The sequence below is a fragment of the Embiotoca jacksoni genome, unplaced genomic scaffold, assembly GCF_022577435.1.
Source record: "Embiotoca jacksoni isolate LCO1_2020_lvr unplaced genomic scaffold, fEmbJac1.0.p SCAF_18, whole genome shotgun sequence".
Taxonomy (NCBI): domain Eukaryota; kingdom Metazoa; phylum Chordata; class Actinopteri; family Embiotocidae; genus Embiotoca; species Embiotoca jacksoni.
This window is the reverse complement of record NW_027185318.1, coordinates 11,371,370-11,396,887: the sequence shown is the minus strand read 5'-3', so window position 1 is coordinate 11,396,887 and position 25,518 is coordinate 11,371,370. Positions and strand designations below refer to the sequence as shown.

General features: G+C 42.9%; 1 protein-coding gene across 1 annotated transcript in view; it reads left to right on the top strand.

Moving 5' to 3' along the window:
- The window catches only part of LOC138200236 (MAM domain-containing glycosylphosphatidylinositol anchor protein 2-like), a 73,911-nt gene that overhangs the window by 26,951 nt on the left and 21,442 nt on the right, over positions 1 to 25,518 (top strand). Inside the window, exons 3-8 of the mRNA XM_069152801.1 lie at positions 3,339 to 3,513; positions 5,954 to 6,150; positions 8,238 to 8,370; positions 9,591 to 9,863; positions 14,951 to 15,280; positions 18,532 to 18,846. Of these exons, the coding sequence (XP_069008902.1) occupies positions 3,339 to 3,513; positions 5,954 to 6,150; positions 8,238 to 8,370; positions 9,591 to 9,863; positions 14,951 to 15,280; positions 18,532 to 18,846 (1,423 nt within the window). The remainder of the gene's footprint in view (positions 1 to 3,338; positions 3,514 to 5,953; positions 6,151 to 8,237; positions 8,371 to 9,590; positions 9,864 to 14,950; positions 15,281 to 18,531; positions 18,847 to 25,518) is intronic.

The following is a 25,518-nucleotide window of genomic DNA, read 5'->3' as shown; positions in this document are numbered from 1 at the left end:
GTTCATACACATCAACAGATGAACCAATGACGTGGGATGAAGGGACGTGTGAATGAAAGAAGACAGCGGAGCGTGAAGTTTACATTCTCACTTTTACACACATTTCACCCGTATTGACTCAGCAGCGCACAGCAATAAAACAAATACAAAAATCACATCATCCCCGGCAGCGTGTTTAAGTGCCGGAGCTCCCGCTGGGCCCAGATATTCTTTTGTGTTTCATAAATGAGAGCAATCACAGAAAAGAAGAAGAAGAAGAAGAAGAAGAAACCCCTGGAGGACGAGAAGGAATGCAGACAGAGACGTTTACTGTGACTAAAGAAGAGAAGGGCGATGAAGAGAAATTAGAAAAAAAGACTTGCAGTCGGTGTGCGTTTTTATTTTTTGCAAACCTACTTTTATCGATATTTGTAGGCTGAAAAATAGTTTAAAAAAATGTATAGTAAAGAGAAGTGTTTCTCTTTATTTATATTATTTCTAGTGACATCAGATTTGTGTAGGAATCAAAGCGCATTTTAAATGTTTGTTTTTTTGAAGACAGCTTTAACGCTCTTTATCCTCCAACCATCCTTATGAAATCGTCACCTGGAGCTTTTATTTTGAAGGAGTTGCCACATAAATACGGCGATCCTAAAAAGTTCAGAGACCGTTCCTGTTGAACGCAGCGTGGCTTAGTGATGCAGACGGAGCAGGAGGAAGCCACGACCTTCATGAGGAAGTATTCTAAGTTACATCTCTTGATCAATATCATCACCTGAGTTACACACGTTTTTGTGACCACCGGTACGGGAACATTTGTGGTTTCGCCGTGGACCTGAAACATCAAATTTGGTGTCGAATTCAGGAAATCAGCAACAGAGACCTTTGAATGCTTCAGAAAATGTACGGCAAAGAAATATTTACTGATGAAGGTTATCGCTTCCTCCTGCTCGGCGTGCATCGCTGTGCTGCATTCAACAGGAACCGTCTCTGAACTTTTGGATTAAACCTCATACTGTAGTTGTGAAGTGTATTGAATCCAGGTTCCATTGAGATTTTGCACTGAAAAAAAATTGATTGATTGGTTAAAAGAGCGGCAGTCAAACCTCAAACAATGGAAAATTAAAAAAAAGATTCAATCTGATGACTCAGCAAATTGACTGAGGTCAGCTCAGATTGTCGCGTTGAGGCAGACCTTCGTTCTCTTTCCTCCAACGACAGGAAGCCGAGTTTCACGTCACGTTGCAGCTTTTATTTTTTTATTTTTTTATTTTTTTCCACACGAAGCCTTCAACTAAAAGCCGGTCTTAGATTTACTCCAGTCCGACCTCTTCCTCTGTCTCTCTGTCCGTTCCTCTTCTTCGTCTGCAAGCATCCTCCTCAGTCTCTTCTGCCGTGGCGTCCGTACAGAGAATACCAGCATGCGATGCTTTAAACTCGTCTCTCGTGACACCGTACCTGATTACTCCCATTACAGAGTGTTGGAACAGGTGTCGGCGGGGTAGTGAAAGAGGTGCCACGCTCCCTGTTACACTCTGTACTCTCTGTACCACCACAGTGATGATGATGATGATGATGAGGAGGAGGATGAAGAAGCTGATCCTTGAAGGTGGAATTCAGTGTGGGTTTAATCACCTGTGATGAAACATCTCCTGGTCATTCTGATGACCGCGGTACGAACACGCAGCACAACACCTCCGTGTTCGAATCGTTTCACCATCAGTAATAATCAATAATCAGGTCAGATCAGCTGTTGGAGTGATACCTCCTTATTTTATTTTTTTCCTCCTCTTCCTCCTCCTTTAGTCCTCCTCTCTCTGCTGTCAGTCTGTTGGAGCTATAAATAGAGCAGCTACTGGCACACAATCTGAATCCACACACTCACACACACACACTGTAAAACACACACTCTTTTTTTTTTCTCTCTCTCTCTCGCTCTGCGTCACCGCAGAGCTCAGCTTCCTCTGCATTTTTCTTTCATCGCCCTCTCTCCGTTTCTTCCTCCTCCTCTTCATCACCTCTCGGCTCCGTTTCCTCCGTGGCGCCGCCGAGCGATGAGTCGCCGTTACACTAAAAACAGTCTTGATTTTTATCTGGCATCATTAACAGCGTTTTAACAAGCTGTATAAATCATGTTGTGAAAGTGGAGTCGGAGGAGGTGGCGGAGGAGGAGGAGGGGCTGTCGGCAGCATCAGGACGATGTGGCAACGATTTATTTCATTAGGAATCAATCTGTTGATTGTTTTCTCGATGAATCTATTGATTATTTGGTTTTACAAAATTATTATTAATATTTTAAAAAGAAATTAGAGAGAAATCTGTATCTTAGTTTCCCAGAATCCTTCACAGTGCAAACAAACCTTCAAATCTCAACAAAATGTCTTGGAGAAGATGGAACCAGAAAATCATGTCAGCTCTGCTTTTTTTTTTTTTTTTTTTACTGTTTAATCTACAATAGAGCATCATAGTTTATATTTCATATCTTCATTTGCAGACTAACAGATGCTGTCAGATTAATGTCGAGCAGTTTAATACATCATTATTCAATATCACCAAATCTCAACACCAGTCATCTCAGTTCACTTTACATATAGTGAAGGCGAGACATAAAGACCTTATAGAGAAAAACTCAATAACTAACAGGGAGGAGAATCTCAGACAGAACCGACCCGGCTGAGCTCCGAGGACCAGACCGAACTTGGCCTCACAATTTTGATTTATCATCCTTTACTCGAGAATTTCCATTTTCTGTTGTCATTTAAAACTAAAACGACCGCAGAGGGACGACGAAGAGAGACAGATGGAGGGAAGAGAGGAGGAGAGAGGTGGGAGGAAAACTGACCAACAGATGCTGAAAGAGGACAAATCTGGCCGAGAGGCTGGACCACACACACACACACACACACACACACACACACACACACACACACACACACACACACACACATATACAAATATGTGTGTGTGTGGCTATCTTTGGCTATCTTTGTAAGGACCCTCATCAACATAATACACTCCCAGGGCCCTGACCTTAAGTCTGAACCTGATTTGGACTAAAACCAGGTCTTAATCCTCAAACAGGCCTTTGAAGGTTCGTCCCAAGGTCAGGACTGGACGCAACATCAAAAACTCCCAACAGGTCCTCACACCATTTTTCACATAATTTTGGACCACTGGCTTCTTCATGTGACACCAGAATGAACTCGTGATGTTGAGATCAGGGCTCCGGTTTGAATGAATCTGCATGTTTCTTTGATGGTGATGGAAACTTTTCACAGCGCCGTCTTCGCCGCGTCACCGAAATGCGTGTTAGTCGTTTAAACTGCGTGTTCTGGTCATCCTTCACCGTTCCAACGCAGATCCGTTGGACCAAGACAGCGGGCGGAACCTCGGACCGTCCAGGCGAGGCGGCACAGCACAACGAAACTCTGAAGATCAAAACCATCAACCGTCACCAGGGGGGGCGCTACTACTGCAAGGCCGAGAACGGACTGGGGTCGCCCGCCATCCGCTCCATACGAGTCGACGTCTACTGTAAGAGCACACGCACACAAACAAACAAACACACACACACACACACACACACACACACACACACACACACACACACACACACACACACACACACACACACACACACACACACATTATTAGAAGGAAATGAAACACATGAGAATTAACAGAGCTGACCAGCAGGAAACTAGAATCCCCTCCTCCAACCTGTCAGCGATCAGTTCCCATCGATGTCCGTCCTGACTCATATCATATGTTTGGTGAAGACTTTCCGGGAATTTATCCAATGAAGCTGATTCCGATAGAACACAAAGTGGTAGCCATGACAACAGGCGATGCTTCAAATGTGGATGTTGCTGCTAAGAAGCTACAAAAAAAACGTGGATGCGTCACACACATCTTTAACACAACAGCACAAGAAGATCTAAACAATCAGAATCAGAAATACTTTATTAATCCCCGGAAGGAAAATGTAACGCCTTCACCAGGATAGAAAAAGAACAGAAGACTTTAAAAACAGGATAATAAATATACAATAAATAGCAAAATATAATGGTTAAATGCCCATGAGTGCAACGTTTGTGGAAATGTGCCAGATTGTGTTCAGAATCTAACCAAATGTGAAATATGGTCACAATCTGCCCTTTTGGTGCTTGATAATGGGAAGAAATGGGTTTCCGCAGAACATTATGATTGTCACAGTGAAGTTGACCTTTGACCCTGTGGATGTAAAGCATCTTCACGTCATCATTTTAACCAAGTAGACGTTTGAGTGACATGTCGTCAGCGTAGGAATTCTTGAGCTGTGGCCACAAACATGTTTGTGAAGTCATGGTGACCTTTGACCTTTTGGCCACCAAATTCTAATTGGTTCATCCTCAGAACCAAGAGAGCGTTTGTGCCAAATTTGAAGAAATTCCCTCTTGAGTGTTCCTGAGGCATCAGGACGGACGACCTGAATACGTATCGGTGTTGTCAGAGTTCACTTCAACTGAACCGAAGAGGTCTTCGTCTCTACGAGTTGTGACTCGCTGGTAAATGTTCCGGTTTAAAGTCCGTAAAACTTCCCGCCGACCCACGCGTCTCCTTGCCACGTGTGTCGAACACTTTCCGACTTTGCCCACATGTGCGGAAACTCAGCGCGGAGGTGTTTTTTTTTTTATCCCCCCCGGAGCTCAGCTGGCTGACGGATCGGTCACAGGACGCACGAGGAGGGATGTTTGTCTCAGCGGTGATTTCAGCTGCTGCTCACCTTCATGTTCACTGCCGCAGCTGGGACGCAGGAAATCCCAGAAGAAGAATAACAAGAAGAACAAGTGTCCTCTGGGTATGTTTTTGTTCAATGATTCCTGTCCAGTAAAGTTTCTTGCGAAGCAACAAAAGCAGGAGGGAAGAATACCTGCACGCTGCGAGTGTTGTTCTATGAAAGCCATAATATCCTGGAGGATGTTTCTTACTGGGATTACAGGGATTTAAGTGGTACCTGAACGCATCGCTGTTGAGTGCTGCCTTCAGGGCACGCAGGCTTTTACACAATGTTTTCCTCATCAAACTGCAGCAGAAAAAAGCAGATGGATCGTTTCTTCCGACCACGCCCTGACCTGCAGCTACTGCAGCATCACTCCCAGTGCATTGTGGGAGTCCCTAGCAGGCGGGAGCAGATAGTTTTGGCCTTTTTTGTTTCCCTGCAGTGGTTTTCCGTGTTTGTTGTGCAGTTTTGGACATCGCTCCGTGTGAAGTGCAGCGGCGGCCGTTAGCTCTTCTGCCGCCGGCGGCTTCATAACCGCACTCATTAAGGCCGCGCAAGCCCGATTGGCCAGCCGCGGTCAGCTGATCGGGCAGCCGGCTGTGCCCACCCCCCCCCCCACAGCTCTGCAGTAATTACCCTCGCCACAGGAAATGTGACCCCGCTGTTTGGAAAAATATGAGAAACAGTAAATTGATACGCTGCAGGAGGAAACAAACGGTCTCTGCAGTGGTTCAGGAGGATCTGCAGGGCTGCATATATTATCCAGGTAGTAAATAATTGGACAGTGAAGTGGCCTTCAGACTTATTCAGACTGTTTTGTCTGGAGCCTCTTTAAAAGTGGCAAAGTGGGGCCTTCAACCAAACGAACACAGGAATCTGCTTCTGCATTTTCACATGTACATGACTTACTGACGTATACAGGTGTGTGTGATCAACAATATTATCTGGTTATTGATTAATGCATGCTGCATGATGTACTTGTTGGGAAACCATTGTGCTTTAACTCGCTTACTTCACTGGAGCAGCTCCCTCCATGTAAAACACCAAAGTCCATTCAAATATCTGCGAATTTGAGATCAGTTTGGTGAACACTGCTGATGGTTACTGGTATACTTTCTTAATGCTTTTTACTCCTCCTCCTCCTCTTTCTTCTTGTTTCTGCTCCTCCCCTCCTTCCCCCTCCTCCTCTTCCTCCTCCCTACTCTTCCTCAGACCTGGACGACCCGATGATAACGGTGCATCAGAGCGTCGGCGAATCGAAGGAGCAGTTCTACTTCGAGCGGACGGTGTTCCTTCGCTGCGTCGCCAACTCCAACCCTCCCGTCCACTACACCTGGAGGAGAGGCAGGGAGGCGCTGTCGCAGGGCTCCGACGCCGGGGTGGAGATCTACGAGCCGTTTTTCACGCAGGTGAGGAGGCTAATGTTTCAAAAAAGGAGGAAAATCGGGGTAATAAATTCACAGTTTGGTTCTTAGTTTCAGGAGTAAAACTTTCCCGGTATATGTGGGAGAGCTGCAGGGCGAAGCAACCTGTTCTGAGCAGCAGGATATGATCTCTGGTAGACGAAACTCAAAAGAGGCCTCAGGCTTTTTGGTCTCATTATATTTATAAAGCAATCATTTTCTCCAATAAGTGCATTCAAACATTTTGAGAGACAAGAGCTCCCTAACGGATAATTGCTATCAGGTACTCGAGCAGTGATGTGTATTTCATTTCAGCACAACTTTCGAACTATGCCTCACTAAAAACACAACAGTTCTGCACCGCTGAACCCTAAATGGGTTTGTACAACCTCAGGTTCATGAGCACAAATGCGTGAATTTTTGAGTAAATGACGATAATGAGAAAGAAAAGTAAACTGTCACAACTCACTTTTACTTTGGTATTTTGACCCTGAACTCAGTTTTTCTGCGATTTCTGTTTCAAGTCTTCATTTCCCTTGACTCCTGCTGACTGCAGACACTCAAACAAACGAACCAGATTCTGTCTCTGACTGTAAATATTTTTTGTGGATCCTCCGTCGGCAGGTTTTTGAAAAAAGTCGTAGTTTATCCTCCTCCTGCGTCTCCTGTGGATTAAAAACCTCTGCAGATGGAGAGTCCAGATTTGCCTTGTTTTCCTTTTGGCCGTGGTTTACATTTAATTTGGAGCAAAAAAAGGGAAGCCGGCCAATCAGGCGGCTAGTTAGCGGGCCGTGTAATACTGCAGCAGAGATAACATTCACGCCAGATTTGAACGCTGTCGACTGTAATGCCTTCAGCGTGGAGCTCGTGAACTTGTTAACCCCTCCCCCCTCGCTTCTCATGGGCTGTAATGAGGAGCTTATCTCCTCCTCCTCCTCCTCCACAGCCCAAAAAAAATTGGCCGCCATCTTTGCACAAACATCCCATTTAAATGTCATCTAATCTCATCTCATCTGTCCGTGAGGCGGAAGGCAGCGCCGAGGCTGCCAGAGGAGATAAGAGAGATTTGGCAGCGAGGTAGAGACAAGGGGAGGAAGAAGAAGAAGAAGAAGAAGAAGAGGAAGAAGAAGAAGAAGAAGAAGAAGAAGAAGAAGAAGAAGAAGAGGAGAAATGAGGAAGAAGGAGGAGGAGCTCAGATCGGGACGGAGGTTTGATTCACCTGCTGATGTTCGTCACTTTACTTTCATGTTTGTTGTGACAAAAGCATCAAAAGTCAGTGAGTTTGAACGGCAGGCCTTTGATTCCTGTTGGTACGGTGCCCAAAAATACAGAAAACACAATAACGGATGTTGTTGATTGGACGAGCCGTTTAAAAAGTGAACCATAATATCTATTCCACTTTAACTTTGTCAGTCTAATATACATTATATTATTATTATAATATATTTTAAATTTTATTTCTGTATAATTTTATTCAATTTTGTATATTTCGATTAAATTTTAATTATTTAATGTAATATGTATTTATTTACTATTTGTCAAGTGTTTTTCGAGTGTTCATATTTTTCGGTTTTGTAATTAATTACTTCTATTTATTTGTGTTCAATTGTGTTTATTTATATTTTATATATATTTTAAATCTATTATTTTGTTTAACTGGAAAGTGATTTGAGATTATACTTTTTTTTTTCTTTTTTAAGAATGCCCTGACCAAGAAAAGCAGTCATAACAATTTTACAAACTCACAATAAAAAAAATTGAACGGTTCATTCCATTACAAATAAAATTGCTTATAATGAATCGTCAACCAAAAAGGAATAAAAATAAACACTGGGCTGTCAGAACTGAATTGATGGAATCAGGGCTGTAGAAGTAAACAATATACTGTATTACAAAAATAATTCAGTGTTTTTTGTTTGTTTGTTTACTCGGTCTTTACTAGTTTGTTTTTATTGAGCCATTGTTCAAATGGCCACTTTTAATTGTGAATATGGTTCAGAAACACAGACAGTAAACTAAAATACACTTTTTTCAGACATCCAGAGCCAGAAACGCAGAATAAAAGGACGACGACGTGTGTTTGTGTGTTTCAGGGCGAGACGAAGATCCTGAAACTGAAGAATCTCCGTCCGCAGGATTACGCCGACTACACCTGCATCTCCTCCGTCAGGAGCGTCTGTGGCATCGGAGACAAGAGCGCCCACTTTAATCTGAACAACAGGACAGGTACACACACTCACAAACTCACCTGTATTACTGTAGTTCTGGGGATATTTTATTTATCTTATTTAGCAGAAAAAGGATTAAAAATCTAAATAGCTCCAAAACATTGCAATCATATCAAAGTTATGTAACAACAGTTCAAAAACTCTGAACTTCCAGTTTATATTTTTGATATAAAAAGGACAATTTTACCTCATAATTTTTAGCCAGTTTATTTTATGTCATTAGTGAGTCAGAATTATGACATTTTAAAGTCATAGTAAGTTCACATTTTTACCTACTTTGACAGCAAAAAAAACTTTGTGTCTGACGATTGTGACTATTTTTTTTATTCTAATCCCTCCTTTTAATGCATTTTTTTTTGGGGGGGGGGTGGCAGAATTGGGCTTCCATACTTATATAAAAAGCTTAACAAATGTGATATCTACTTTCCCCGGATATTTTCTGATCTCTCTCTCTGTACCTGTGTGTGTACAGTCAGATGAACGTAAACCATAAATAAATTATTTTCCTCTGCAGTTTTCTGACCTGTACAGTAAATCTTTCTGCCCCGCCCCAGGGGCTGATGGGATTTACATGATGTCAGCTTAACGGAGGTCGACTCAGCTATTTTTAACTCCCTCATTATTATTTCTGCATTTAGCTGCTTTTCTGCAGCTCCTTCCGTGCAGCTAGTTGAGGCAGCGAGTTGCTCTGCAGTTTGTTTTTGTTTTTTTTCTCCACGAGGCTTTTACATTCCTGCAGCGGGGTGCGTGATCATCATGGATTATTTAAGCATGATGAGATATTTAAAGGCTTTCAAAATGTAAAAAAATGTATACATTAGTCTCCGGAAACTTCAGAGATGCACCTGCAAATGTAGCGGCCAACAACAGGCTGAAAAATACTTCAAATCAATTAAATAAAAATGAAGTTCATCAACACTACGGTCAGATTTTTACAGTAGAATGATAGAGATGAAAATCTAAATTTTACCCGCATATTTTAATTTAAATGTCACGGAGTAGTGCATTCAATGGAAAGATGATCGTGGGAAACTATATCAGTTTATTGGGGTGAAATAAATAATCAGTCAACAATTCTGATTCGTGATAGTTTAAAAGGACAATTCCAGTTTATTTCCCCCTTCATGTCCTGGTTTATTTGTTATTTTGTCCTCGGTTATTAGTATATTAGTTTTCTACACTCTAATTCAATTTAAGTCTTCCTCTCCTCCCCCTCAGCTCCTCCCTCGATCAAGCTCCTCCTGGACGACCCGCTGGTGGTGAATCTGGGGGAGACGATCACCGTGGTGTGCGTGGCGTCGGGCGGAGACCCGCCCCCGACGCTGATGTGGACGAGGCCGGGGGGCGAGGAGCTCCCGAAGAGGAGCGTCATCAACGGTGGCACGCTGACCATCCCGGCGGTGACGCTGGAGGACGGCGGCGCCTACAGCTGCGTGGCGACCAACAACGTGGGAAACCCCGCCAAGAAATCCACCACCTTGCTGGTCCGAGGTACGACATGAACACTCACCTAAAAAAAAAAAAAAAATGGTCTCGCGCCTTAATTATTCATAACTTTAAGCCTTAGTGCAAGTTAAATGGGTGACTTTAAAAGCCCCATGGATGGGGAATTTGGCCGACTCGCTTTTGGAGCCTCAAGAGGCCATTCGAGGAACCGCAGTGTGGGCATTTCTGCGTAGGCTTTATTTTTCAGGCTCGCAGGTTGCAGCTTGGTGGAAACATCAGTTTAATCTCTCAGTGCAGAGATTAAGATCCGAGACATGGTTAGCCTAGTTTAGCACAAAGACTGGAAATAGGGGGAAACTGTTAGCCTTAGCGTCATCAGAAGAGAGAGAGTGTCAACACTGGGGATGAATATGTTACATTATCTGCCAATAATTAATTATTACGGTAATTTACATTGCTCACAAATGCCAGTTTTCTATATGAATGCATGAGTCTTTAAATAAACATCAGTATAAATACAAAACATAATGGATATCGTAAGATTTTCTAGCGAACAGTGCGTCCACATCACCTTATACACAGACTAAAAAACAAAACGGATCTGTCAAGTTTCCAGAAACACTTCGATATCAGAAATAATAAAAAAATGTTTCACTATTAACCCTTTTATATAAAAAAACAAAAACAAAACAAAACAACAAAAAAAAACTGCTGCACACGCACCATCGTCGCCAGACGTAGTTGTTTTATTTCTCGCGTCGTGCCTCTGGGATTTCCTCACGGGTCGTCTGCCGGTCATTCACCTGTGTAAACACGGTCTTTCTTCTTGTTTCAGTGTGTGTGTGTGCGGTTCTAACAGGTGAGCTGCCGCAGGTACAAAGCAAACATCCGTGTTTTTACTTGTTGCTCTGAAGGTACAAGCTGCTGCAGAAAAGACGCGACGCATCCGCAACAAACAGCTTTTATCTGCGTCTCTGCCGGGAGACGTTAAGCTCTGCGATTAATTCATCCTTCACTGTTCAAATCCTCCTCCTCCTCCTCCTCCTGCTCCTCCTCCTCTTCCTCCTCCTCCTCCTCCTCGCCTCCGCTGCGGGCCGTCATCTCCTGCAGCATCATTATGAACCCTCATCAGCACTTTGTGAAGTTTTGTGGCTTGCATGCAAAAGAAGAAACTCAGCAGAGCAAACTGAGCGATAACAGACATTTGGATTCAACTGTTAATTATATAACAAGATTAACTGAAGATTAAAGACAAAAATAATTATCAAAATATAATAGAGTCATTACCCAACACTTAATACAACGAAATAAGTTAAAACTGTGTTTATTTTCTATCCTTATTTCTAACATAAGAGCAGCAAAAGTCGCCCAAAAAACAACATCATCTCTATACATCCTCTTTACTGCAAACTGAATATGATGAAATAATTGAAACACACAAAATATACATGTGCTAAATACTATATACATCATACATGTCAGAGCTGTAACAATGCACAAAAATCACGGGTCAGCGCGTTTTCGCTTCAGCAGAGAAAAACAAAAATCCAAAGTGTCCAGATGTCAATAATTATTTCTTTAGCAGTCAAAATGTTTGACGCATAATGACGCAAAACCTTTTAGAGCTTTTTCTCCGAAGCTCTGTGACTTTAACTGATAACGGTCGGAGAAAATATAAAAATTACATTTCATCTGATTCAGTCTGCAGTAGGAGAAACTTCAGAGAAATTATTTTTAATTCCATCCTTCTGTAAACCACCTGTCCTGTTCGGGGACCTGACAGGCCTTCCCAGCATGCACTGGGGGAACAGGTTGTGTGTCCGTCACATGGGAGCTGATGGAGCCAATCAGGAGGTTTTTATTAAGAAAATAGATAAAACATGGATTTAGTGTGTGTGTGTGTGTGTGTGTGTGTGTGTGTGTGTGTGTGTTCAGGCTGCAGGGCAGAGATAAGCTGCCGAGCCTCCAGCAGAGACACGACGGCATCAAACCCACGGGACAGACAGCGCGCTCTGTGTCCATGTGTCCCACTAAGGTTTCAGATGAATCCCAAACTCCCAGCATGCCAAGCTCCCCATCAAACTCCTCCTCAGCTGACTTGAGTTCAACCGGACAAGATTTGTCCCGCTATTGTTACAGACAGTGAACTCACCACAGACGTTCAACTGTCCCGCTATTGTTACAGACAGTGAATTCACCACAGACGTTCAACTGTCCCGCTATTGTTACAGACAGTGAACTCACCACAGACGTTCAACTGTCCCGCTATTGTTACAGACAGTGAACTAACCAGACTTCAGTGGATTTAACCCCAATTTCTTGATGCTTTTCTGAACATCATGTGGATCAAAGGATCCTAAAGACATAAAAGGAAAAAAGAAAAGTTTTGAAAAGGTAATAATCAGATCAGTTAAAAATATTTGAAAATAATGATAATAATAATTTTAATAGAAATATTAAAATAGCCTTATATGGTCAAAGAAGAGACTGAAAATAGGCGGACTTCTATAACTGTCGAACTGTTCCTTTAATATTATATCACGTCTTATGTGTTTCCTCCCTCTGTCCAGTGGAGTTTATTCAACAGCATGACTCACCTCAGTGTGTGTTTTTGTGTGTGTGTGTGTGTGTGTGTGTGTGTGTGTGTGTGTGTGTGTGTGTGTGTGTGTGTGTGTGTGTGTGTGTGTGTTTCTCTAGTTGTGGGGACTCGACTTCCTTTTTGCAACAAAAAGCCTAAAATGTCCCCGTAGGACAAATTATTAAATCAGGGTGGGGTCTTGGTTTAAGGCTCAGGAGGAGGAGGAGGGCGTGAAAACAGAAGGGGGCTGAGGAGATGAAGGGTGATGAAGGGTGAGGAGGAGGTGATGAAGTTTGAGGAAGAGGTGCGAAGGAGATGATGAAGTGTCAGGAAGCTCTGTGGTCTCTCATTTAGTGTAAACGTTTTTGTGACATTCAGATTCAATTAAATAAATCTGCTGATTATTTTTTTTCCATTAATTGATTAATTATCCAAAATAACATCTTCAGAGGTTCGAAACCCCCAAAATATTCAGTTTGCAAAGCCCTCATATCCTTTTTTTTTTTTTTTAATGCGCCTCCTCGTTTCCCTGAATCTCGACAACGATGGAGACACAACAGACTCATTAACGGGAAATACTGCAGGCTGAAATAAAGCCGAATCATCGTTAACATAATCAACTGCGTTGTCGTTCCAGACTTTGTTGAGAAGCTGCAGGTTTGCCTGAAATATCCGTAAACTGGTTGGAACTTCCTGCTCTGTCTCTTTTCACCGTTTAATACGAGAGTCTGAATAAATCTGTAACGTGCGGTGAAGCGAAGAGAGCAGTTTTACGTATTGATGTCTGAGAGGAACTCGGGTTTCACCTGAAACGAGCGCTGCTCGCTCTCAGTACAGTACAGCAGGAGTACTATCATAGTGTGTGTGTGTGTGTGTGTGTGTGTGTGTGTGTGTGTGTGTGTGTGTGTGTGTGTGTGTGTGTGGAGTGACTTTCATGTGTGAGCAACTGCATCCACCTCTAGTTATGCAACGGACCTTTTACTGACGCAGTGAAACACACACACACACACAGCGTTTTGTTCTGAGGCGTTCTTGCTTTAATCTTAACAAACAAGGACAATCAGCTGCTCGCCTCACGAACCGAAGCTATTTATATACACACACGCACGCACACACACACACACACACACACACACACACACACACACACACACACACACACACACACACACACACACACACACACACTCAGACGTAGGGTTTGAACTCTAGCCCTCTGACCTGCTGCAGTCGTCCACGGAGACAGCCGACAGACTGACTGGATGAACGTCACGGCGAGCCTCAGCTGGACGTGTGCTGGAGCATGCTCAGTGCTGGTGCACGGCCTTCATCACACCCACTCTTCCTCTCGTGTCAGTGGAAATTTGAACAGCTGGTTTAGTTTGTCTGCTGATGCAAATGTGTTTTAATGGTTTGTTTTGTTTTTTGTCTCATTTAAAATTTTTATATTTCATCTTTGTAGTGCCATTATCGTCTCCGCTTACTTGTTTACAGCACAGACTGTAGACGAAAATATTAATAGCCCTCAGGTCTGAAAAGTGAAGTGCCTTAAGCTGCAATACCACCGAGTGCCACTGGAGGTTGGCTCCATAGACTCCCACTCAACTAGTCTCATGAAATATGAAGACAATACATTTTTTACATTAGTTATCTTGGCGTTGTTAGAGAAAGTCGTTCCTTCTTATTCATTTTCTGGTGATCCATCTGAAAACAATCCCGTCATTAATTAAAAAAAATAAGCTTCAAAAGGACAACTTTTTGTCCCCCCTCCCTCCCCCGCCCGCCAGCTCGTCCAAATGTGGTCACTGCCGTTTCCAAAAACAAAAAACATGATGGTGATGGCCAAAATCGACATTTTATTGATTTAGAATGAAACTCCAACACAGTTGAGCGTCTGAAGCCTGAAGCCTGCTGATGTCGCCGTGGACCAGTTCTAACGGAATATTTCTAATAGTAATGTCGGCTGTTACGACAATCTGATTGGTCGACCGTGTCGGTAATGAATCCTGTCAGTCGAAGAGCTCCAACTGTGAGCCGCTGTGAAAATCAAGTCACGGAAATAGATCCTCCCACATGGCAGCTCTATAATAATAATAATAATAATAATAATAACTGCTCATCAGTAGCCTTCCTCTGTCAAATACTACACAGCTAATTCCTCCTCTCTTCATTCTCTCTTCTACCTCGCTCGTCTTTATTTCCTCCTCCGCAGCTCCTCTTCCCACACGGGTTTGTTGACGTCTGCTTTGGTGTTTTGCTGAACAGAATTCTTCCTGCAGAACAATGAAGCTGAACTGAACTTCAACTCTCTTTCAGCTAAATCTCTGCTCACATGTAGCTTCTCTCCTTTTGAAGCTGAACTACACTGAGCTGTTTTTCGAAGGCTGGAATTTACTACGAACAGATACCTCGGCTCAGAAGCCTCCCAGTCACCTTGTTGTCTTGGAAGTTGACTTGTTTTCTTGTTGTGCCATTCTTTTGTTTTCCAGCTTCACCTTCAGCCCGATTGAAGTTCCGTTTTTTTTTTTTTTTTTTTGCGTTTCATCCGTTGCAGGTCTTCGTAAAGGTCGCTTCTGGATCACGCCCGACCCGTACCACAACGACGACAACATCCAGATCGGCCGGGAGGTGAAGATCAGCTGCCAGGTGGAGGCCACGCCGCCGGAGGAGCTGCAGTTTGGCTGGCTGAAGAACGGCCGGCCTCTGAGGAGCTCCGAGCGCATGGTCATCACCCACACCGACACCGACGTCTCACCGGGCACCACCAACCTCGACATCATCGACCTCAAGTTCACCGACTTCGGCACCTACACCTGCGTGGCGTCGCTGAGGAACGGAGGAACCCCGGAGATCAGCATCGACGTCAACATTTCATCCACCACAGGTGAGTCACGCAGGAGGAGCAGGGGGTCACCTGAACCGCCCTCCCGTAACACCTCTCCATCCTTTTTCCCAGAATTGAATCGATATCCCCCTGATTCGATAGCACTTTATTACATTCACCTGAGAGAACCTGAAGCTAAAGACAGGACCAGAATTTTGTTTTCTGACCTGTCCTATGCTGTAGATGTTTCAAATCTTCAGAGGACGAATGGTGATGATGTTTTTGTGCTACGAAGCTACTTCAGCTGCTTCGCTGATTTCAGACACGACAAAAGAAAAAAACTGACAAGGAAATTGAACCTTATTCCACAGACGTCTTTCGGCTCCTTTTTACGTTGAATGGTCAAAGGTTAAAAATCTCTGCCCGCTGATTGGCTGTAAGAAAAGCGACGTGATTGGCTGACACGTTTTCATGTCTGTGAGAGGGTTCGTTTTCACAAAGTGAAGATTTGTGTCTCCAGCAATAGTTTTATCGCAAATACTCAGACATGTGAGTACGATTATTTTACACGATACAAAACCTTAATTTAAATCTGTAAACAATATTTGCACCATTTTCACTCCATATTTTTAACTGAGAAACCATGACGGACAAAAATTCGCATATTTGTGGATAATGAGAATAATAATCAGTTGAAGCCAAACTAACCCTCTCGTGAGGCTAATTAAAAGTGTATTACATTATTGTAGATTCCTTTTTTTAGTCAGGAAAAACCAGCAATGCAATAAAAAAAAAACATAGCGAGCTGTGATGTGATGATAAAAAGTAATAAATTAGACAAAATCATCCATCAAAAGTTCAGAAGCAGCTAAAGATTGATTTGTTTAAATGAGGAGATAGTTATGTTTTTATTTCAACGCCATGTGACCTCAAGGGAGGTGTGTTTTTTTTGTGTTTTCAGATAAATTTAGTTTGGCTTTGTTAATTGTTTTGGCTCAACGGTCACAGTTAAATGTCCGTTGTTTCAGGCTGTAGTCGACAAACATCAGCGTGTTCCCAATGGGAGACGGCTTTTTTTTGCAGATGTGGATTAAAGCTGCTGTTTTCACAAACATCAGCAGCTCCGAAGCTTTCGTTGGCTTCTTCCTGGAAGTCTTGTGTTTTTCCTGTACACTTTAGAAGCCTCTGTCCATCAAAAACAATCATAAGGTTGATTTTTTTTTTTTTAGATGTGATGGATGTCCTCCTGTCCTCTTCTGTAAACCGACACAACGCTGCAGCAGCACTTGCAGTTTATTTTCTTCTTCTTCCTCTTCTTCTACTTTGATAAAAAAAAAAAAATAAATAAATAAAAAAAACACCACCCCGCAGCCCCAGAGCTCCGTCACAAACCTCCGAGTTCAGTTTCCGCGGAGAGAAGAGAAGCCGAACTTTTCCTTCAGACGGACGTCACAAGCAGCTGCCGGCGGCAGTGGACTTCCTGTCTGTGTGTGACCTTGGCAGAGGGGGATGAAACATTCGGAGAGCCTGGGAGGTGGACGGAGGGGGGGTGGGGGTGGGGGGAGTGGAGGACGGAGTCCTTTTAATCGAAGCGTCGCTGCGGTCTGAACTCGGCCGCGTGACACCCGCTGACGGATGTTTCATGTTAAAACAGAAGGTCGCGCTCGGGTCGCTGCTGCATTCCCATAAGGAAAATAAATGCTAAAACAGTCCAGCAGCTACGCCCCCCCACCCCACCCCACCCCACCCCACCCCCCCTGCCCCTCTCCCCCACCCCCTCCTCTCTCCGCATAACAGTGTGTAAATGAAGGACGGACTCCACATCAGACATGAAAGAAAACCACTTATTTCTCTTTATTACTTATTACCCAGGATCACACTCAAAGAAAATAACACCAGAGGTCTTAACCACTCGTGTTCACAAGAAATAATCTTGAAATAAAGACCTCGCGGTTCAAAGAGTCGTCACTGTTTGAGAAGGCAGAGGCATTAAGTTGCTTTTATTTCCTCCTCGGTTCGAAACGGAGGCGTTTTTATTTTGGAAAATGACACATCAAACAATAAAAGTAGTGTAAACAGATTTAAACTTTTATGTGAAACAGGAAGCGTGTTGTTGCCATGGTATCGGCGTGTGTGCCCAATTAGCTGTCATCGGTTCCTTTTTGCTGTGAACCACCAGATCAGTGAATTACTGTGATTCTGAAGAAAACGTAAAAACATGAAGATTCTAAGGCAAGTTCTGAATGGTCTTTTTTTCCCCTCCAATGTCTGATGGACATCAAAAATAATTACATCCTAGTAAAAGTTTATGTCTGACTAAATTTTTAAAAAAAAGGAATTGAGTATCATGTCAGCGTGTCTACATTTGAACACCTGGTGGAGCGTCTGCGCCTCGCGTCTCTCTTTATTGTCTGAAATCCTCTGACCAACTAGTCACAGCGGAAAACTCAATTACAATGACCATCCCAAATCAATTTTAACCACCCGGTTACAGGAAAAAGTCACCCAGAATCTGCCAACACGGCTGCCAGCTCCGGCCTCATTAGTCTGTTGTACATCATCTCGTAATGAGGCGATAATAAGTCATAATTATGAAATAACTGTCTCCAGTTTTTATTCTTTTTGTGAATGCAATGCAATTCCTCGGGGGAATTTTGAATGACGGGGAGAAAAAAAAAAGACTTCACACATTGGACTACAGCTCCAAAAAATATTTATTGGACGGTAAAAAAAAAATAAGACTGTTCTATCGTGTCTTCATCAGGCAAACGGAAATGCTGCCACTATTTTAATATAATTTCTAGATGTGGTTTCCTTTGCTGGTAAAGTCTTATGAAATTACACAAAGCTTGTTTAATGTACAGATTTTTTGTGAACTTTTTTCATTATGTGAGCAAACTGTCGGGGCAGATGAACCAGTCCCAGAATGAGAGGAGGAAGACATCCTTCACAATAAGAGCTCACATTAAATATACAAGACTGTGATTCTTACTGCTCCTTTGCAAGTGATATTTTTAAACGTGGGCAAAAAGCAGCCAGACCTGCCATCGAACCGCTTTCTCGCTCGTCTCATTTGCTTTGTTCCATCTGTATTCACCTGTAACGGGACTTCCCGCTGACACACTAATTGTCCGCTTTACATCCTCTACTGTCTGCGTTGTTGCGATGCTGATTCATATGTAGCGTCCCTGAAGACGTAAAAACAATGAACAAACAAAACAGCCAACACCAGAAAAAGTCACGGCAGAAACAGACACACCTTCCGGAATATTTTTTTTTGCAGTCCCTAAAAATCTGTCTTTCCCTTGCAGTTCCTCCGGAGCTCTCCGTCCCCAGGGGGCGCTCTCACCTCATCGCTCAGGAGGGCGACACAGTGGACCTGCAGTGTCTGGTCTCAGGGAAACCCAAACCCATCATCCTGTGGTCGCGGGTGGAGGAGAGCGGGGCGGTGGCGGCGGCGCCGCTCCTGATGCCGGACGGCTCGGCTCAGATCGAGAGCTACGACGGCGTCCTGAGGATCAGCAACGTGTCGAGGGAGATGGGCGGGACGTACCGCTGCCAGACGAGTCAGTACAACGGCTTCAACGTGAAGCCCAGGGAGGCCCTGATCCAGCTGGTGGTGCAGTGTAGGTAACACACACATCTCACATCACACACACGGACAGCTCGGTGCAGGTTTTAGGCTCTAAATGTAACGTGAGGATGCTCTCAGGAATACGATCAACAACATCCAAAGTATTTCAAGCTAAAAGAGCCTAAATCAGCTCCGGATTGGCTGCTGATCCAAACATCTTCAACAACTTGGTGTTGAGATCACAGCTCTGTTCTTGGACTGGTTTGGACTGTTTTAAAATATTTGTGGATTGCTTTGGGTCTAGTTTGGTCTTTTTGGACTGGTTTGGACTTTTTGTTCTGGTTTAAAATGGTTGTAGATTGCTTTGGGTCTGGTTTAGACTGATTTAACTGGTTTGGTCTGGTTTTGATAGTTTTTAGACTGTTCTTGGTACGGTTTTGGTCTGAGTTTGGATTGGGTTTTGGCCTGGGTTGACTGGTGTGGTCTGGTTTTGTACTGGGTTTAAGCTGTTTTTGGTGTGGTTTGGCCTTTTTGGACTGGTTTTAGATTGTTTGGGTCTGCTTTGCAGTGATTTCGGTTTGGTTCCACCGCTGCCGGAGGGGCGCACCGACCACCGCTGACGGACACGTGCCTTGTGCCCATCTGCAGACAGGATCGAATCCACCACCTCCCAGTAACGCTCCACAGAAACCTGCAGGCTGCCGTGAAACACTGATCAGGAGCACTGAATTTAGCTAATGACACCATAATGACTTTGGTGAACGGGAGTCTCTTGGATCCAGAGGTTTTTCGGAGCTCCTTGACTCGTAAATACAGTTTATGGGAGAGCACAGCTCGCTGCTGATGCTAACGCTAGGTGATCAGAGCTTGATGAAAAACGATTCATTGAGAAGAGTCCTTCTGTTGTATCGCTGCAGAGCGGAGGGTCATGGACACATAGACTGGAATACCGCCTGTAACCATGGTAACCGTACACAAAGATGGAGACAGCTGCGGCCTCAAAATGCTCCAAAGACATAATTATAAAAAATAAAAAAAAACCTCAACCAAAATCTCAGAGGGAAAAAAAAAAAAGACTAAAATTCAACACAAACTAAGTGAACATCAGCTTTTGACACTGTTTTCTTGTGCGAATAATCAAATCAAGTGGACAAAAGTTGGATGGAGGTCTGAATGTCCAATCAGCCGCCTTCAGCGTCCTCTGTCGTCGTCGCCCCGTTGCACATTTGTCAGTGAAAAAAAAAAAAAAAATCCGTTTTCAGCTGAAACCGAACGCAGCGCGCGGCGAAGACGTAAACAAACAGCTGCCTCGACTCGTGAGCCCCCCCGCAGACAAAATGTCACATCATCCAATCAAACTGCATCACATCCATCATCCGTTCGATCAAAACAGCAGCTCGGTGGAAACACACACGCAGACACGCGCACCAGCAGCTCCGGCTCAGCAGGTAGCCGGTTACGACGCCTCTGCTGGGGTGGGTGGGGGGGGGGGCTGACGGACACATGCCGTCTGCCCGTCTGCGGACAGAATCGAATCCTCCACCTCGCAGTCACGCTCCGTCGAAACCTGCAGGCTGCCGTGTCGCACTAAATACCGTGAGAGGATGTGACAGGACGACTCGCAGCTCTTGGCTTCCTGCTGCACTAAAAGGCTGTCAGAGTCGATCTCCTCTGCAGCTCGACTCGTCCCGATTCTCCAGAGAGAATCTGCAGCCGAGCTCCAAAAACTGACTCACCATTTTCGTGAAGATGTTTCAGTGATGCTTTATTTTTTTTTTATTTTTTTTTTTTTACATTTCCTGCTTTTTTCTTCTCCAGCTGATTCATCTGGATTTGGTGCAAAGCACTCAGGAAGTCAAGAGAGGAGACCGTAGAAGCCAGTTTAAGCAGATCGAAGTGGAGATGGATGTGATTTCTTGTAATCGGTGGTGGAGATTATCGTTTATAATGTGGATAAAAGGGCTAAAGTTTTTATTTATTTTTTATTTTATTTAAATCGGTACGAAAGGTCACCAGGAGGTTTTTTTTTACCGTTTTGGATCTTTACAAGAATCTGTAAGATCCTTTTTATAATAAATATTCAAGACGCACGAGAGATCCTGTGAGTTTGTGGAGTCGTGAATGTTGTTGGTCACGAGTCAAGCTTAAGTTATAAGCTCGACAACCTAAGTGGCATTTTAAACGGGAATCCAGGACAAAATGTAAAAACAACAGGTGGATATAAAACAAAAAAACAACAAAAAAAGTTAAATAGTAAATGTTACAGTGCGGTGTAAAAAAAAAATTGAAATGCTTTGATTTGATAAAAGGCAAAACGAAAAAAGTCTTCGGCCTTGATTTAAAAGAACTGAGAGCCGGAGCAGACGTTCAGACCCGCAGCTCTCTGGGAGTTTGTTCCAGATATGTGGAGCATCAAAGCTGAGCGCTGCCTCTCTGTGTTTAGTTCCGGCTCCAGGGACAGAAAAGCCGACCTGTTCCAGGGATGGTTCGTGGTGTAGTAGCAGATCAGAAATGTTATTTTGGCTCTAAACCCTCTCGGTGCTCCATAAACTAACGGCAGGATTTTTAAATCACTTCTTTGATCGACAGGAAGCCGGCGTAAAGACGTGAGAAGGAGCTTCAGCAGTTGAGTCAGCTCGAATCTTTTAGGGAAAACTGTAACGAGTCGACGAAGAGGATAAACGCAAGTCATTTAGTCTTCAATGTGTTGTTAAGGTCATGCAGGCTGACTTTGCAATCGTCCTAATGTGGCGTGCGACTTGGTTTTTGGCTTTCAACTTCACAGAATAAAACCGACCACTGACTTTTTGAGATTTTTTTTTTTCTTCGTCTCCAAAAACAATTACGTGACTTTTTTTTTTTATCTTTGTTTAACTGAAGAAAATTCTGGCGCATCCTGTCGTTGATTTGTTCAGCGCACTTACTCCGGAGCGTCTGTGGGATTACAGTCCCCTGGCGATGTGGTTATGTAAATGTCTGTGTCATCTGCATAATTACGGGGGGACATATTTTGTTATTTTCCATAATCTGATTTAGTGGCAGCAAGCAGACTTTGAGCAGAGGATCTGCTGCAGTTGTTAAATACCCATCAGTTATATTCAGGTTTGAAAATGATCAATAAAACACTCAAATATCTGAAAAATTTGAATGAAGTATCAGAAAAAGGACATTGAAATATCTGAAAAATACTTATAAATATTTTCAAAGTAGCAATGAAATGTCTGAAAAGTCATCACAAAATATATGAAAAATGTCAATGAAGTATAACAAAATGACATTAAAATATCTAAAAAATATGAATAAATATAAAAAATAAAAAAAAAGCTTTCAATTATGCCACATGATCTTCCTCATCAGATGGAAGTACTTTAAGTTGAGGTCATTATCTTTTATTGTTTCTGAAAATGTTCACATTCACATAAATGTCGCCTATATTCGAATTATATTCGTCTCCGCTCTTTTTTCTTTGAGCTTCAGGTACTTGAGAAGAATCCACTGCTCACACTTGTTTATGTTTGTTTGTGAATTCGGCAGCGTTTTTGTTTTTTTTTTGTTTTTTTTTTCTTTCAGCTCGTGTAAAAAACTAACATCGACTCTTCTCTAAAATGTTCCTGCAGTGTGTTTTTCTGTTTTCACCGTGCAGCAACACTAAGAAGATTAAAGTGAGGGTAGATTACAGGTGGATTACTTTGAAATAAGAGAAACAACATTCAAGTCACACGCAACACAGATTTAAATTTCTAACTGAGCAAAAGAAAACCTCGCTGATCCTCGAGGGTGGAAAAAAAAAAAAGCTGCTGAACAGCAGAAACATAAATCATAAATCTGCGGAAGGAAAACGAGCTCCACGTCAACTCGAAACTGTCCCGACTGTCAGAACAAAATCTATACCAACCCAAAATCCATTTCCCGCTCTATTGTTTGTGTTATTTCTCATTTCTAATTATGTCCCGCTCTGACTTTAATGAGCGCGCTTGTCAAGTCCTCTCGAAGCTTGAAGATAAAAGCTTCTGAGCAACATTTCAAATGAGCTGGTAGTAGTTTCTTTTTTTTTTCTTTTCTTTTTTTTAATATTTTTTATAAGGATTTTACTTTGAAAGTAATCCCTCGCAGACATTTGGTCTTCTTATTGGATTACAGGGACGACAGTGATGTGCGGAGGTGACGTCCCCACAATCCCATCTCTGTGTGGGGTTTTAAACAACAAGTTAGCAACGTGCTGCGACGCAGAAAAGATAAATATTCAGAGTAGGAGAATAAAGAGGGAAATTGATGACAGCAGCTGTTGTATACAAATTTTACAAAAATTTGAAATGAATTATTATCCTCATAAATCATAATCGCGGCGGCGTTCTTATAGAAATTACTGGATTACAGGGAAGTGAAAAAACACAGGAATAAAAACAAAAAAGGGAAATGATTACTGCAGCTGTTCCAGGAAAAATATTGTATTTGGGATTATTCTGGACATCTATGATGTTGCTGTCCTCAGAAACATGTGTTGCGGTTGTTTATTTACATGAACTGAAAGGTGATGCGATTCATACAGAAGCAGCTGTTTAGTCAAATCCCACCAACTAAAGTCCTCACAATCCCTACAAAAATGTTTGTATTTTGCTGTCTGAAATGTTGTGAACAGCTGGGATGTAATTCCACGATTCTCGATACCACACAGTAAATAAATAAACAAATGTATTTGACAGACCGCTGCTTCCCGGGATAACTTTTTATTTCAAAGTTATCGGGATAAAAACTGCAGGAAAAAAAGGGCTCACTAACAAGCTGCAACACTGGCTCCAGTGGTGCATTGTGGGAATTAAACTGTGAGGGTTAGAAGTCTGTTCTTTTGGACCAATCGGAGAGCTCGGCTTGAAGGTCGCCGTCGGGCAACGGTCGTCCAGCTGACCTTTAGATGTTCCTGGACTGATTCCCTCACAGGAGGAAGGTCCTGGAAACATTTCCGGGGGCGGTCGAGATGAACCGTAGACCTTTATCTCTGCAACCTTGTGTGTGTGTGTGTGTGTGTGTGTGTGTGTGTGTGTGTGTGTGTGTGTGTGTGTGTGTGTGTGTGTGTGTGTGTGTGTGTATTCTTGTCGTACTCACGTTGTGGGGACATAAAACTTGACTTACTGGTTGGCCGTAAAGCGAGTCTCCATCAGGTGAATAAATAGTTCCAATTGTAAGGTGAAGACTTGGGCGAAGGTTAAGGTAGATTAATGTTTAAGTTTTAAGGTGGGAGTGCATTTCTTTTATTTAGATAGAACTATAAATGTTTGTGCTTTTTTGGGGGGTAAAATTGGAAGTAGAATTTAATTCATGCTAAAAAAAAAAAAAAGGATTTTTAAGGCCTCAAACACATGCAGTCCTCCATTGTGGTGGAAATGAACTCAGACTCCCTTCGTACTTTAGATATTGTCTAAACTTTATTATGGTGTCGCTGCCTCGTCCCTGGAGCCAGGCAGCGTTCGTACTCTCTCCGTCAGCGAGGATCCAGATGATTCATCTGTTTCTCTGCGGCTGAAAAGTCAGAGGACGGACGCCTCAACCGCTGCTTTTTTTTTTTTTTTTGTCTGCTGATCCCGTGTTTGACAGCAGGACGTTAATCTGTAAAGTGACACCTGTAATGTGACTGAAATCCTCTGAGGAAGTCCTGGCGGAGGGATTTAAAAAAAAAAAAAAAGACAGAACAGATTCTGGCTTTGTGCCCTTTAGCGGAGCTCTGCGGCGTCGAAGGTTAACACCCGTCTGAGTTTGAATATTTCACAAACTTAAGAGGTTTAAGGTTATGTTAGAGACACTTTGGTCTCATCAAAGAGTGACGTTAGAAAGCTGGAAATGAAACGCACCAGCTGTAACTTTGGTTAAATTTAGTCTCTTTCAGTCTGGATTTAGTAGTTTTATCGGGTTTTCAGGGAGTCGAGCTGTAAGGTCAGTTTGGGTTCAACAAACCACGTCAAAACAAATGAAAAATGATTAAAAAAAAATTACTTTTTCTAAAAAAATCTGTTGTTCAAATTTTTTGTTTGAGGTCACAGTGAACCTCGGAGGAACGCATACCAACACCTGGACGTGGATCAGTGTGGAAAATGCTCCTTTCAAATGTGGTCGTATTTACCAGAAGAGTCCGTGTGAACGGCGCCCTCTTGTGGTATTCACGACGTCGGTATTCCAAATTTTCTAGAAGCCTCGAGTTCATGAGTTGTGACGTTTACGGAAATGGCAGAGGCCATGGAAGTTAATTTTACGTCGGATGCTAATATATTGTGATTTTAGTCATGTAGAGTTTGTCTTCATAACTTAGATAACAGCCTACGTCTGATGAAAATGTTCATCTTCCCAACGGCCTCGTCACCTTTCTATCTGTGCCTTTGTATTTTCTGCATTACCTTACCCGCCCGTTAGCTTGCTAAATTGTAAGCCTGTGTGGCTTCTAGACTGCGTCCATGTTGTCGTTGCCTGGCAACGGTGCTTTTATGACTTAACCACCTCGAACGGCAAGCACAGTGAGCACGACTTCACGTACTGCAACCACGAGCTCACAAGTTCCATTTGAACGCAGCAATTCACTTTTCACTGAACCAAAGATCAACTTATTTGTATCAAATTAAACTTCAGTGACCCTGATAGAGACATCAGCTACAGAAAAAACTAAGATCATAAAGAGGGGTCCTAACAGAGACTTGACAGTTGTCTTCAAAGAATTTGTCCTTGAGTGTATTGAAAC